Source organism: Suricata suricatta, chromosome X (assembly GCF_006229205.1).
Source record: "Suricata suricatta isolate VVHF042 chromosome X, meerkat_22Aug2017_6uvM2_HiC, whole genome shotgun sequence".
NCBI classification, from domain to species: Eukaryota; Metazoa; Chordata; class Mammalia; order Carnivora; family Herpestidae; genus Suricata; species Suricata suricatta.
Window position 1 is genome coordinate 25352387 of NC_043717.1, and position 14182 is coordinate 25366568.

Sequence of the window (14182 nt, forward strand, 5' to 3'; positions counted from 1 at the left end):
ATGGAAAAAAACACAACGTAATCGTGCTATGAGAAGGTGTGCCAACGGGGTTTGCAAAGCAGAGCAGGCTGAGGCAGGTCAGGAGAACCTCCCTGAGTAGACAAAGTGGGGAATAACAGCAAGGGTGCGTTCTTCTGGGTGTGGCACATTCATCTAGAAAATCTCAAGTAGACAGGTGTAAGCCTGTGGTCCTTTCAGAAAGAAGAGTGCAAATGATTGTCTGTAGATTTGGGCAAGAAGTAACAATGGCCCAAATTGGAATGGTTGGCAAATGGGAGGAAGTCATTTGCAAAATAATTTTTAAAGGTTTTACGTGTCAGAGAGAGAGCATTTTGTCCCGTGCTTTGGTGCACATTTGTTTATTAAATCCCTCCAAAAAATATCATTGAGCCCCTATTTATGCCAAGGAATGTTCCAAGCACTTGGGAGATGGCAATACACAAAACAGATGAAGTTCCTATGGCCGTGCAACCTAACTCTAATGGTTATACGTTAAGGTAAAAGATGATTGTTATTATATAGGCTTATTAGGAAACAAGTTCCAAGCCTATATGGATCCATCGCTATAAAATGCCACATTTTTGACCAAGCAAAGGCAGGATAAAGTATGGTATGGTATGTATAGAGTAGTTCAAGAGATTCTTTTTTTTTTCTGTTTAAAATAACTTAAGCTACATCCGTATGTATGCATAATAATTAACAGAAGGATGTAGGGTTGTGAGGTTACCTGTGCCATATGCTACACCTAGTTGGCCTGACGGCACACTTATTTAATTTTTGTTCCACGGGGAAGGCACTCACTACTGGAACAAAATGAATTTTTGTGGAATTGATTTTCTATTCAATATATTGTTATCAACTTAGAAATACTAAAACAGAACTGAACGAGAGAGGAATATAAATTGTCTAAGAGCTGAGATAAAAATAATTAAATGGAAGAGGGCTGCAAAGCATTGTAAAATGTCTTCAGTATCTACATTTCTTTTCAGATTATTGTAGCTCCTGAATTTTATAAATGGTTTTACTCTTTCCAAAATACCTTTCTTTCCAACAAGTGGGAAAATAAAAGACCAAGATATTCGTCTACTTCTAGTCAAATGAAATGAATATAAAATGGACTCTCCTCACTAAAATTAATGCAACAGCATGTTTAAAAATTAGACTGGTAAACTTCTTAGGGGTTCCTCTTCATTATATCCCTAGTCTGAAAAGAAAGTCTTATCTATTTACTTATAAGCTACATTGCTCCTCCAGATATATTAGTGGCTCAATTTATCTCAATTTTTTAAATCTCAATTTATATGTGTATATGGAAAAGATCTAGCCTCTTAAGTAGAACCAGGAATTGACTCAGTTTTTCAATATATTATTAAAACTTTCACTTTCAAGACATTCCTCTGATCATACCTTAAAGTAAGATCTAAATTCCTATCATGTGTTGTTCCGTTGTGACAACTACTATCATGGTAATGTCCACTTAAGTGCCTGTGGATGATGAATAAATTACTACTTATACAAATATGTCTAAGTGTCAAACTGTCTAATCAACGTACTTAAATGTTATTTCAAAAAAAAAAAAAAAAAAACCCAACCTCAAAGTCATTGGCCAAACCTAGCTTGGGAAAAGAATAAGTGATCAGTATTCAGGTAACAAAGACAACACACTTTAATAGTAATAGATTTTTTTTTCTTTTTTGAAAAAGGAGTATGACTAAGTACCCTCAAAAATCTGGGTGAGTGATGTTGTATTGATTATTTAAAGGAGAAAACTATTTCAGCTGAAAAAGAGTTTAAAATCTGAAAAAAAATCTTTTCACTAAGCATTCAACATTTTTTTTGGAAAGTCAATGTGGGTCAGATTTCATTAAGACCCATCTTGCATCTGGCACTCAACCCCATCCCCCCACCCCAGGGCAATTTTGACACTGAGACAACCTTGAAAACATCTTTCAACCTGTGTAACAAAATGGCAGGAGGGTTCCAAAGGTAATATTTTGTTCCCGTGTGAGCCAAGGAATCAATAGAACTTATGCTCACTTGTGTACCTTATATTTCTTTTAACTTGATGCTTTATTGGATGCTCACAAGTCATCATTATATTGGATAACTCTTGTCAGGATTCTAGTACAGAGCCTGTGTAGGTTGAACCATCCTCTGGCTTTAGCCCTGTCGCTGCTAGAAATATGTTGAGGCCGACAGTCAACTGTTCAGTTGTGGGTGAACAGGTGAAATGTTGCATGTGGCCTACGCGTCCTTGGACAGACAAAAGCCTCAAACCCCGGGGCAATTAAATGAGAATGACTTAATAAGAGCTAATAGGATTTAAGTTCACAGCAATGTATAGATTCCAAACTGGGTAAAAATGTTTTCAGGTACGAAGATAAGTAAATAAGATGAAACTCAGTCATGGTTTGTCACCGGTTCTCAAAAACAAACCAATATATACTGCCTACTTTCCTCCTTCGCTTTAGTTTCTACTCAGTTAATTACTACTTTGGCATATATGGCTGATAAATCGACTTCATTCTCTTTGCTAACTTGCTTAATGCCATGTGAAGATCATGATAATAGGATTTCAATATTTGATAGGGAAAAGTTCTAAATGACCCCACTGAGTCCATAATAATGTGGACTGCCAGGGAATAAGGCTTCTAAAAGCATGTGTACCTTGAAGGAGAACCAGCAGGCTCTTAGCTGCATGAGGGAAAAATATCCACCATAAAAATCAATTCTTTAAAAGGAAACAGAAATCTATCTTAGTGTTAGATTCTCCTGCCTCACTCTGACTAAGAGAATTTGACATTTTAGGACTGAACACACTGTGGAAACTTAATAAATATTGAAAGTTACAAACAAAAACATAACAATGATATGTGGACCAATTTTTTAAAATATTGAAAATCAATGTGCCCTTACTCTGCCTAATTCAGTTAACTCAATTATTTAATGTATACTTGATTGGAGTGGGTTTATACATAGTTATTTCAATTTTACATTGAACATTAATCAAATTACTTTTAATGTAACCCCCTCCCGCACTCCCGGCCAAGAATCCAGAATAAAGGGGAAAGTTTGTTCGGAACGTTTCTTGGTTGACATTAAAGCATACTTAAAGACCTTTGTTTCTGTTATATTTATTCCATGATTCCCCTTACATATACCACTCACCCCATACCACAACACTGAATTTTTTCCACAGGCATTTAATAGACTGATTTTGCAATGACTCTGGGGTAAAATGACCCTGTCCCCAATCACTGCAGTTCAGACTACTTCCTACTTCCTCCCAGTTGCTTTTCCCTGTGCCATCTCACATCTGTCCCCATCTCTCTGCACATACATCCTCCTCCCCTGAATGCAGGGCTTTCATGTCGTGACCAGCTGTAAAATGCAGGGGCTCCTGGATAAGCTACCCAGTATTCCTATCTAGCAAGCAGGTTTTCACTTTAAAAAGTCGAATAGTCTTGGGGTACCTGGGTGGCTCATTCGGTTGAACATCCAACTCTTGATTTCAGCTCAGGTTTGATTTCAGCACCATGGGATCAAGGCCCATGCTGGGCTCTGTGCTAAGCATGGAGCCTGGTTAGGATGCTCTCTCACTCTCTCTCCTTCCCTCCCTCTGCCCCTCTCCACCACTTACCTTCTCTCTCTTTCTTAAAATACAATTTAAAAAAAGTTTAATAGTCTCAAATATTCTTAATGTCTCAATTCCAGAAACTCTCTGTAGGACTTGCTCATAATTAGTATGCTCAGCAGGAAATTCTGAGGAGAAGTTTTAAATTTAATTGTTATTATTGAAAAAATTTAACTGTTGTTATTCATAAATGTGATAGAATGTAGACAAGGTGAAAGATTATATGACTAAACATCTTCATTTTAAAGTATCAATAGTGGGAAGGCAAGTGAACATCAAAGTCAACTGAAGCAACCCCTAAATTGTATGAGCACCCGTAAAACAGCAGTAGGAAAACTGGACTAAATAACTGTGAATGTTTTGCACGAGAGAGACTCAGAGAGAGGGGACCATCATTCATATCAAGGTTTCCAAGTGAAAATGTGCTCCCCACCTAAGCTATCAATCACTCCCACAGAAGGCCAGGTGCCTGTGTTCACTTTTAAATGAGATGTTGTGGATGTCGATAAATATAAATGAAGTAATCAATGGTACATTTACAGAAGAATTATTGACAAACTGATGAATTATTAGCAATAAGCAAAATACCTATTCCTATACATATACTGCAGCTTCACAATGGAATGGTGGCTCTCCAAGTGTCCCTGGACCAACAGCTTCACCATCACCAGGAAGTGGTTAGAAAGGCAGATTCTCAGCCCTGCTCCCGGCCAATCTGAATCAGAAGCTTTGGGGAAGGGGTTCACCAATCTGGGTTTCCACAAGCTCTCACTGCCATAGAAAATCCTTGACGTCCTCAATGGCTACGTCTGGATAACTTGGATCCCCAAATCTGCAAATATCTGATCAATTCAGATACCTGTAGGTTGTATAACTATGAAACCCAAGTCTCTTATAAAGCTATTTTCTTACTAACGGGCATCACTTACTTAGACCTTTTCATTAACTCTTCTCGTTCATTATCAATTCCAAAAAGTATCTAGGGGTTGGGTCAGAGGGAAGGTGGATTTTCCATCAAGAAACAAAATCTTTACTTCTAAAGAATGACTGCAGGTGCAAGAACAAAACAGCATTATAAAGGCCATGTTGAGATATGGCGGCTGAACGGATTACTATGTTCCCTTGTCAGGTGCAGGAGACTCTCTTCCTGGCCTGCACATCTACCCCCAGCTGCTGTGACTGTTGGCTACTAAGGTCTCACGGCTGCATCTAGTCTTTAGAAAGGTGACCCCTGCTGATGGGAGGCCCCTAGTCCGGTCCTGGAGTTGACTCATGTCTCCAGGGGTGGGCCACAGCCAGTGGTGTGATGGAGCAGAGCCCAAGAGCCTGCTGTGTGCTTCTCTTCCCAATTCTGCATTCAGTGGGATCATGTTGGTAGCCCTAATCTGCCAGGGTCGGAGTATTTACACCACCAGAATTGGAAAATGCCGCAAATCGGTGTTCACTCCACCTCAGAGCTAATTGATACATGTTTACTGGCATACTCCTGGCCACCCCCAGCCATGAGCTGGGTTATGAATGGACAACTCTGTTGTGCAGTATATACTCCAGCACACTCTCTGTAGGGCTCAGGACACACATCTAGATTTTGCCTGAGATGGTGTACTGGCTTGGTGGTTCTTCTCCTTTATTATGCTGTCCCACCTCCCATACAGGCTTCTCCTGAGAGCAGGCTGTCTATAAATCAATGGGCACCCAGACCCCTGTTCTCAGGGTCTGTGCTCAGGAAACGTGACCTCTAACTCAAGTTGAGTCATTAGTTAATTGACTGCTGCACAGAAGCCTCAAAGAATACGTGTTCAATATTACAAAGAGCTCCAAGTCATGGACCTTGTGGGTCACAGTGATCAGATAAAATTGCAACAGATGAATCTGCAATGGCAGGGATCTACTCTGCATGTATGTGGACACAAAAGAAAGAAGCTTATGGAAAAAGAGGAGGCCTGCACAAATTGGGCAGGTTTTCATATCATGCTTCTCAAATTACACTTTCGTACTCATGGGTAAATGTACAGGGGGATTCACTTCACTTAAGGTTTTGGAGAAAACCACTTTCATATTAAAACACAACAAATACATCATGGAGAAGATCACAAAATTGACAGGCGGTGTAAACAACAAAGCAAGAAACATCAAAGACATTTCATCCTCGTGGTAAAAGGAGGTAAGCAGGGGGGATGGGAAGACAGCAGGCTTCAACTCCTCGGCCATCAAGAGAAGTGAAGTGGCAGAGTTTGAGAAGCACAGTGTAAAATACAACTGAAAAATGTTTTTTTTTTGGTATAAAAAAATCATACTACGAAAACATTTAATCTTCCCATTATGAGAAAGTCAACCCTCTTAAAATGAGAGGGTTACATTAGTATCATAAGCACATCTGTTACCATGATACCCAGAAAAGTGGTTTGCCAAGAACAATTATTCAATGCCGTTGTTTAACTTAGTTAACGTAAGGTTGTGTAAGGCTGATTACAGGTGCCAGGGTTAACTGTGGAATTCTGAAAATTGTAATTGCCGAGCCCACTCCTTGGGTTATTTATTCTTAAATCATTCTTTGTTGTGCTTATGGTAGGAGGGTAACACAGTTGTGAGTTTGCAACTAGTTACAACTTTGGTAGATTCCAAAGGAGAATAAAAACACACACTGGCCATGTGCTTCCATTTTCTAAGAAATAATGGAATTTCAGTTAAGTAACACTCACATTTCCCAACTGTTTCTAGTTAAGGTGGAACCCGCACACATACACACAAGCTGGTACACATTCTTGCTCCCTTGGCTTGAAACTATGTAACAGTATGTTGAGGAAGACTAAGCGGCCATGAATGTGAATCCCAGTACAATTTGATTCATGAAATAAATTACATATTCACACTCCTTAATGAGATCAGACTTCTCTGGGTATGGGTTTTAACCATGTCATGAATGAACAAATGACTGAGTTTTAAGATCCATTAATGCTGACAGTATATTACTTAAGCTTTTGTTTTATTATCTAAGACTCTTGAGGAATAGTATTCATAATTACTACCAGGCACAAACAAAGATTCTGGAATAAATCCTCAGCAAACAGGATTGGCATATGAAAGGATCAGGCTTTGATATGGTTGTTTTCAAAGAGTAGGAAGGATGAGATTCTTTGGAGAAATTTTTATTATCTAATTAAACACTTCCTTAGTAGAATAATGTCAGATGAACTCATTAGCTGAACATTCTGATTATCCATGTTCTCCTAAATGTCTCATGACCAAAAGAGGAGCTTCATAGCTCTGATTTAACGCAATGACAATGGTAGTCAATTCTAGCTCCTTCTTTTATCACGGCCCATGAAAGGAATACAAAGAAGTCCAAAATTAAAATAAGTTCAATAATAAAAAGAGCATATTCCTTTTCCAACTGTTCTAAAGCCTTTCCCTATCTTTAAGCAAAGTTCACTCAGTAATTATTTTATTTATGAAAGTAAAAGCAGAAAGATGTTCCTCTTATTAAATAAAGGCCTTTATGCTTTGAATGTAGATGGCATCTCGGCATCTCGAAACAGTCGAAAAGAAAGCGTGTTGAAATGTCATCAACTCATTTCCTCCCACCGTTTTAAATCGTTTGCTCAGTTCCAATGTATACTACACTTACATAAGTTGTTTATGAAGAGCCAAATTAATAGTCTTTGCGATTGTTTTCCTTGGAATTTGGAGAGCTGACAAATGAATTAGGAGAAAATGGCAATTCTACATGAATTAGCTTTTAAGTCTCCCTAAGAGGCTGATGCAGAACTTAATAAGAGACTTATTAGGAGAAGTAGGACAACTTAATTCAGATTGATTATAGACTTCGGTGAAGACAGCTGGGGTTCAAATGAAACCGAAAAAGAACTTATATGCACTTCAAAGTATGCTAAGCAGATGTCTGAAACAATTACTCTGCACTGGCTTTTCAGAAGTTTCAAAGGTAGGATGGGAATAGCATGGTAAACGAAGGTTCTATTTGCCTAAGTCGAGGTACAGGCTTTTAAAACACACACAGCGCTCCCTAAAATCAGACGCCTTGGGTAAGAAACGTGATTCGACATTGCTGTCCTAAGTAATTTGCTCTTAGCTTTATAAACAAAGCAAGAGATGAGAGCGAATTCATGGGAACTAAGTAATAAGCATTCCCGGAACGCTAACTTACAATTTATTGTACACTGAACGAATAATTTGGTCAGGAGTTTTAAGAAGACTAATTCCTACTTTAGATTCTAAGCTCTCTTAAAGCCAACAATGACCATTCTATTAAAAAAAACCACTATACTTTTACAGTACATGAGACTTTACTGTAATGTGCCTTCTTACAGAAGTATTCCAAGATATTAAAGGACCAATGATAGGCTTTTAAACATCACAAATGACAGGCACTAGTTCCGTATTTAACCCAGAGTTATAAAGGATTACATCTTTCTTGTTTGTATATTCTTCTCAATCAAAGGCTTACTTAACCCAGCATGTATATAAAAATAACAACAAAAACCTCCACAGAGCAATTCATTTGCTGTTTACAACCATTAACAGAACCTTAGTAAGCTTTCCTTTCCTACTACGGGCAGTATACCTCATTCAATATGGAGACATCATTTCTTTTAATTTTATTTTTATTAAAATTTTTTTCTTAACATTTATTTATCTGTGAGAGACAGAGAGAGACAGATCATGAGCAGGGGAGGGGCAGAGAGAAAGGGACACACAGAATCGGAAGCAGGCTCCAGGCTCTGAGCTGTTAGCACAGAGCCCGATGCGGGGCTTGAACCCACGAACCGTGAGATCGTGACCTGAGCCGAAGTCGGATGCTCAACTGACCGAGCCACCCCGGCACCCCCAAGACATCATTTCTTTATCCAGAGTTCATTGTCAGGGTTGCCCTGTTGGTGATAGTTCTGTCAAACCTTGCATACCTCCATCCGAATGGATGATAAGCTTTCCATCCGAATGGGTTATTAGCTTTCTCTAATAAAACTCACATACAAGAAAGGATTTAAATTTGGCTCATATAAATGACAATAAAACAAAATGAGTAAAACAATAATAAAACATTAGAAACCAGAGTTGAGATGAGAAAAGCAGTAGGGGAAGAGAGAGTTGTGTGAACATGGCTGAAAGCTGCTATTCTCAATGTCAAATTCTGAGATAACATTCCTTTGGCTGATTTCTCTGGTAAACCAAACCACAGGGACTCAGGACGGTAGGCCCGAAGCAATGCATTTGCCAGTTATCTTCTTAAATTTCTAGATATGAATGTTGAGCAGAAATAAGGCAGGATGGCCTGGTGGCGTCATGATAGTCCCTGGTCTACTACCCATATTCTTACATTATTCTCAATTATAATTCCAGAGAGGTCTAAGCAAAATATTTCATTGTAAGAACTTCAAGGAAGAACTCAGAGAATGCCTGTCCTTGACCTTTCACAGGAAGATCTCTGTAAGTTAACAGTCTGATACAAAACTATAAAATAAAGAACTACGTAGTTGTGACACATTTGCATAATCCCAAATGGCAGCGTGGGCAATTTAATTATGGTTGTGGTACAAAAAACTGTGTTTCCAGGCAATGGACAAACTAAGGGCAGTGAAACATTCCTGGCTCAAGAATGATATGTCAGTCTGTATAAAGAAACCATGGTCGATTAGAACAAAAAGAAAACTTGGAGAAACAACAACTCCCAAGGTTTTTCACACAGGAATTGTTCTCAAGAACAAAAGCATCATATGTAGGACTTTCACTTCAAAGTGGTTCTACTTTATTAAAACCTGCATATATTCCACTTAGAGATCTAAGCAGAGCAGAACCCCTAGTGATTCCAGGAGTTATTCCTGCGCTCCATTACTCTAAGGAAAGTAAGAATATTTGTATAGTCACAGAAACACTGGTGTTATTTTCCAGTTAAGTGGAGAATCATGTTTGTGTCCCTAAAATATTTGGTAGGCAGTATAAATCATGAATCTAAAAAATAAAGAGGCCCTTACACTTTAGATTTTATTCTAAGGAAGCTATATGTGGAAAGCTGAGATTTTCTTAGGCTAAATAGTCAATATTGACATTGTGTTCTTTTCTCTTGATTTACTGTACATACGCTGTCCCGAAGATGATTAGCCAGCAACAATGCCACCTCCACAGTGTCCCAGGATTTTGTTGTTGCTGCTGTTCTATCCAGTCCCCAAATCCCAAAGCCATATTTGCTAATGAAATGATATAATGCGAAATCCCACAGAAACACACAGGGCCTAGTGACTTGAATAACAACTTCTTTAACAAATAAGACCAGAATGGAGGCGGGTAATACAATTGGGTCACTAGGGGTGATGAAAATGAACTGAAGTGGGTAAATAAAATGTTCTCTGGCTACATGCCTAGCTATCAGTTTGGAGTCCCCTACAGCATGGAGTCTCTGAGGGCTTAAACTGCTAAGTAGAAAAATGTGAACACTGGTTTTAAAGACTCTTCTACTTCTTTCTAAAGGAAGTTTTAGTTCATAAAGTTGACTCCTTATAAACTACCAGCACCAAATCAAACGCAGTGTTGTTGAGAAGCAACAGAGAAAACTGATTTATGTGAAGCGTTGACATATAGAAGCTCTTTTAGAGAGGAATATTTAGTACATATGTGTTTTGTTGTTCCTGGGATCAGAATGAGGGAGTCTTCCTGGTTAGGGGTGGGAAATCAACTTGGGCTGAGGATTAAGAACAGGTAGGAGAAGGGAAGTGAAAGGAAAAATGCAAATAGGCTTCAGTGAGGATCAGCTGAGTTTTGAGCTATTCTATGTTTAATGATTTTTCATTACGGAATCATGCTGTGTACATTCTCCATCTATACCCCATGTAGTACAAAGGCTCCTGTGTGGCGCATATGGCTAAAAATGAATCTCTTGTGTCTGCTCTACAGTCTATCCATTCAGCCACTTAATTCATAAACTAATTTGGTTCCTTTGGGATATTCGCCTGAACTTATTTGTCATTTTGGGGGAAGATTTTTTTTAAATGTAGTTCCTATATTTTTGAATAAAAGTACAATTTTTAAGGCTGGACAAATACAAGGTAATACATTTCATTTTAGTTTCCAAGTAGACAGCAATGTGAACCTTCGCTTTATTTGTTAGACCGGGAGTCATAGAATGTTGGGGTGGAAGAGATTTTCAGGGTTATAGAGTCAAATTTTTTAATCTTCCCTTAAATCTTCCTCTACTATTTTGCGAAGAGCTATTCAGTTCAACATTAGACTAGAGGCTTCATAAGGGCAAAGGCCAAGTCTGGTTCATTCGTAACTACACATACAGCACATTGTATAGGGGCTCATAAACAAGAGTGGAACAAAGGAACAAAGAGGCAGAACCAGATTCCATTATATGTTGCTGACATGTGCTAGGAGCTGGGAATTCAAAGGTATAGAGCATGACCCTTGCTCTTAGGAACCTCATTGTCTATGGGAAATTTAAGTGTGACAATTGAACCATGTGTGGTGATCTAAGAAAGCAGTGAGCTGAGAGCCGTTTCTTCTGCTCGGTAGGAGCTGGGGTGGGAGACCCTCAGGACCAATTCCAAAGACAGATGCCATTTGAGCTGGGCTTTAAGGGATGAATAGAAGATCACCAGGCATGTAAGGTGGAGGTGATCACGGTCAAGAGCATTTGCAAAGGCAGAGAGTTATGAAAAAAGGTTCAGGCAAAGGGGGGATATGGTCAGATTGTATGGAACGGCCTAAATGATGGGAGTAACAGAAATTTAATGGCTAGGAAGCAAAGGGCCACCTGCCTTCTTCATTCATTGGGCTTCATTCTCAGGCAGGCGGTCTCCTGCAAGGAGTTTGGGTTGGAATCATAAAAGGAAGGATAAGGTAGAAATATCAGTAAAGAAACTGTTCATTCATTCAATCATTTGCCAAATATTTGAAATGCTTGATCACTTGTCATGGTAAGCCCACATGTGGCACACAAGTGTTGAATCACTATTTTGTACACTGAAAACTAATATTACACTGCATATTAACTAAATGGAATTTAAATATAAACTAAAAGAAAAGAAAATGCAGTGTTTATGATATGCCAGGTACACTGACTGGAGCATGGGATTTATAGAAGTATAATACAATAATCTGAGTAACATACATTGGGGGCTAGAACAGGACACTGGTTGAAAAGAGGAGAGAAAATAGAAAAGAGACATCCCGAGGTAAAATGAGCAGTCAGGTACAATCAATCAAATGTAGGAAGATTTAAGGAAGAAACTCAAGTTATAAGCCTGTGCAACTTGTTGGATTAAGATCCATTACGTGACATAGGAAGCACAGAAGAAAGAGTAGGTAAGCGGGGACAGCAGTAGGGGAATGACCAAACATGAGAATGAACCAACTTGGTATCAGAATCGCTTCATTTTGATTCTAATGACATATGGGTGAGAGGATCAGAAAAGAGACCCAGACTGGAAATCTACATTTGTCACTGTCATGCCACTTCAAATTGGGAGCATTATACAATACAAAGAGAATTGAGCTAAGGTTAGAAAGTTGGGCACACCAACATTGGAAGGGTGGGTAAAGTTTTGGAATTGAGGGAAATAAAGGAAAAAGAAAAATGTATGAAACAATGCCATGAAAGCCAAAGGGAAGAGATCTTCTGGGGTGAGGCTGCTGGCAAACATGCCAAGTGCAGGTGAGAATTTCACTTCTTTTGAATTTGAACCTGGGAGGACTTTTGTTGGTTTTGACACTGGATGAGTAAACGAAATATGTTTCAAGTTGGTTATGTTTTCAAGCTGGTTTTCATAATGATACTCCTAAATATGCATATTCTTTTTAATAAATACATTTATCATCTTGCTGCCACAAGAGAATTTAACTTTGGTCTCATGGACAGTATTCCAATATATAATGACATTGCCTAATACCCGCAGTGGACTAATACAACTCAAAATTGTATTATATACATTGCCTTCTAAGAGAAGGGCAGCAGTAACAGCCTCAATTCACAGTACCATAACTCACCCAAGTCACGTAATTTAGTTAGCAAAAAGGCCAAAGCCTAGACTCTTCACTCTTGATTAAGTGTTGTATTTTTCCCTACTCTGATACTAAGTAGCACAAAGAACACACACACACACACACACACACACACACACACACGCACGCACGTATGCACGAGCGCACATACACGCACATAAATCAGGTCATTTTCATACAAACACTTAAATTAATTCCCTAATAGCAAAATCAAAAGGATTGCTTCCCTCTATAACTTTTAAATATTTCATTCCACATTATTAAAGATAGAGATGATTAGATTACCACATGCACGATGATTTTGAATTTGTGAAAGGTCAACTGATTTCTAATGTGTATGGGCCCTATTCTTAACTTGGGGAGAAGAAAATACTGCACCCAAGGTCAGATTAGAACTTCTCTGGAGTCTGTTGAAGGGCACTGAAGCAAAGGAATAGATGGTACCTTGACTTTTTCGAGGTGATCTTGAAGCGAGTCAACGAGGAGGTCACCCACAGGTTGCCAGGACCCCTTGATCACCTCAGCCTGACGTAGTTTGAGGTCAAGCTCATCTGTGGCCTCTTGAAGTTCCTGGAGTCTTTCGAGGGCCTCATCTATTTTTCTCTGCCAGTCTGCAGAGCGCAGGTTCAATTTTTCCCACTCGGCGTTGACCTCTTCAGCCTGCTTTCGCAGGAGCCGTGTGACATTCTGGGCTCTCTCCTCAGGAGGCAGCTCTAAATTGGTAATATGAAAAGGTTTTAGGCCACAGTCTTTTTTGGGCTGTTTTTTTTTTTTAAAAAAACATTGCTGAAAAGGTCATGCTGGAAGAAAGAAAGTACAGTGCCACAAGAGGCCAACCCACTGATTAATAGTTCCTTAACACTTTGGCATAAATTTTGACATTGCCCAGCACATCCATCTCAAGTCTGTCCTCCTGAGTATATCTGTTCTACCTTCTATCATTCAGATCATCCAAGATTCATTTAAGCCATTGAGTAGAAACATTTTAGGATGCATACCACAAGCTTTAATTTACTGCAGCCGGGCTCTTAAATGGAAAATTAGCTTGTAGTCTTTATAATGATAGAATTCCTTCTCACAGAAAATCTCTTTTGTTTATTATTTTCCAAATGTCGCAATAACTGATCACTAATTAATCTTTTTTAATGTTTATTTATGAATGTGCAAACAGATTTATGCATGGTGGTTTAGGGTTCCTTCTTCTTTTCCAACATCTATGTTGAATTTGAATCGATTCTATTTAACTGAAAAAATATGAGTGCCATCCAGACCCTGGCAGCAAGAATGGATGGGTCGCTCTGTCAGCACTGATCCTTCTATCAATATGTTATTACAGTTCCACATTCAATTACCTCTGGGCTCCTGGTAGAGTTTCTCTAGTCCTTCTAAAGGCAGCTCTTTCAGAAATATTCGTACGGTCTCAAGAGTACTCATGATTACCGGTTCTTTCGTTTTCAATTCCCTCTTGAAGGCCTGTGAAATGAGATGAAAAGAAATGCTTATTTGGCTTGTGGCATTCTTCTCAAAATTAAT

General features: G+C 38.8%; 1 protein-coding gene across 9 annotated transcripts in view; it reads right to left on the minus strand.

Annotated features, from left to right (window-relative positions):
• DMD (dystrophin) overlaps positions 1-14182 on the minus strand; it is a 1657593-nt gene that overhangs the window by 328506 nt on the left and 1314905 nt on the right. For 8 of the 9 annotated variants that reach the window (XM_029929473.1, XM_029929472.1, XM_029929470.1 and 5 more), the window contains 2 exons: positions 14002-14122; positions 13094-13362 (listed from right to left, as the gene is read on the minus strand). In XM_029929473.1, the coding sequence (XP_029785333.1) occupies positions 13094-13362; positions 14002-14122 (390 nt within the window). The remainder of the gene's footprint in view (positions 1-13093; positions 13363-14001; positions 14123-14182) is intronic. The other variant, XM_029929468.1, reaches the window with a different exon arrangement.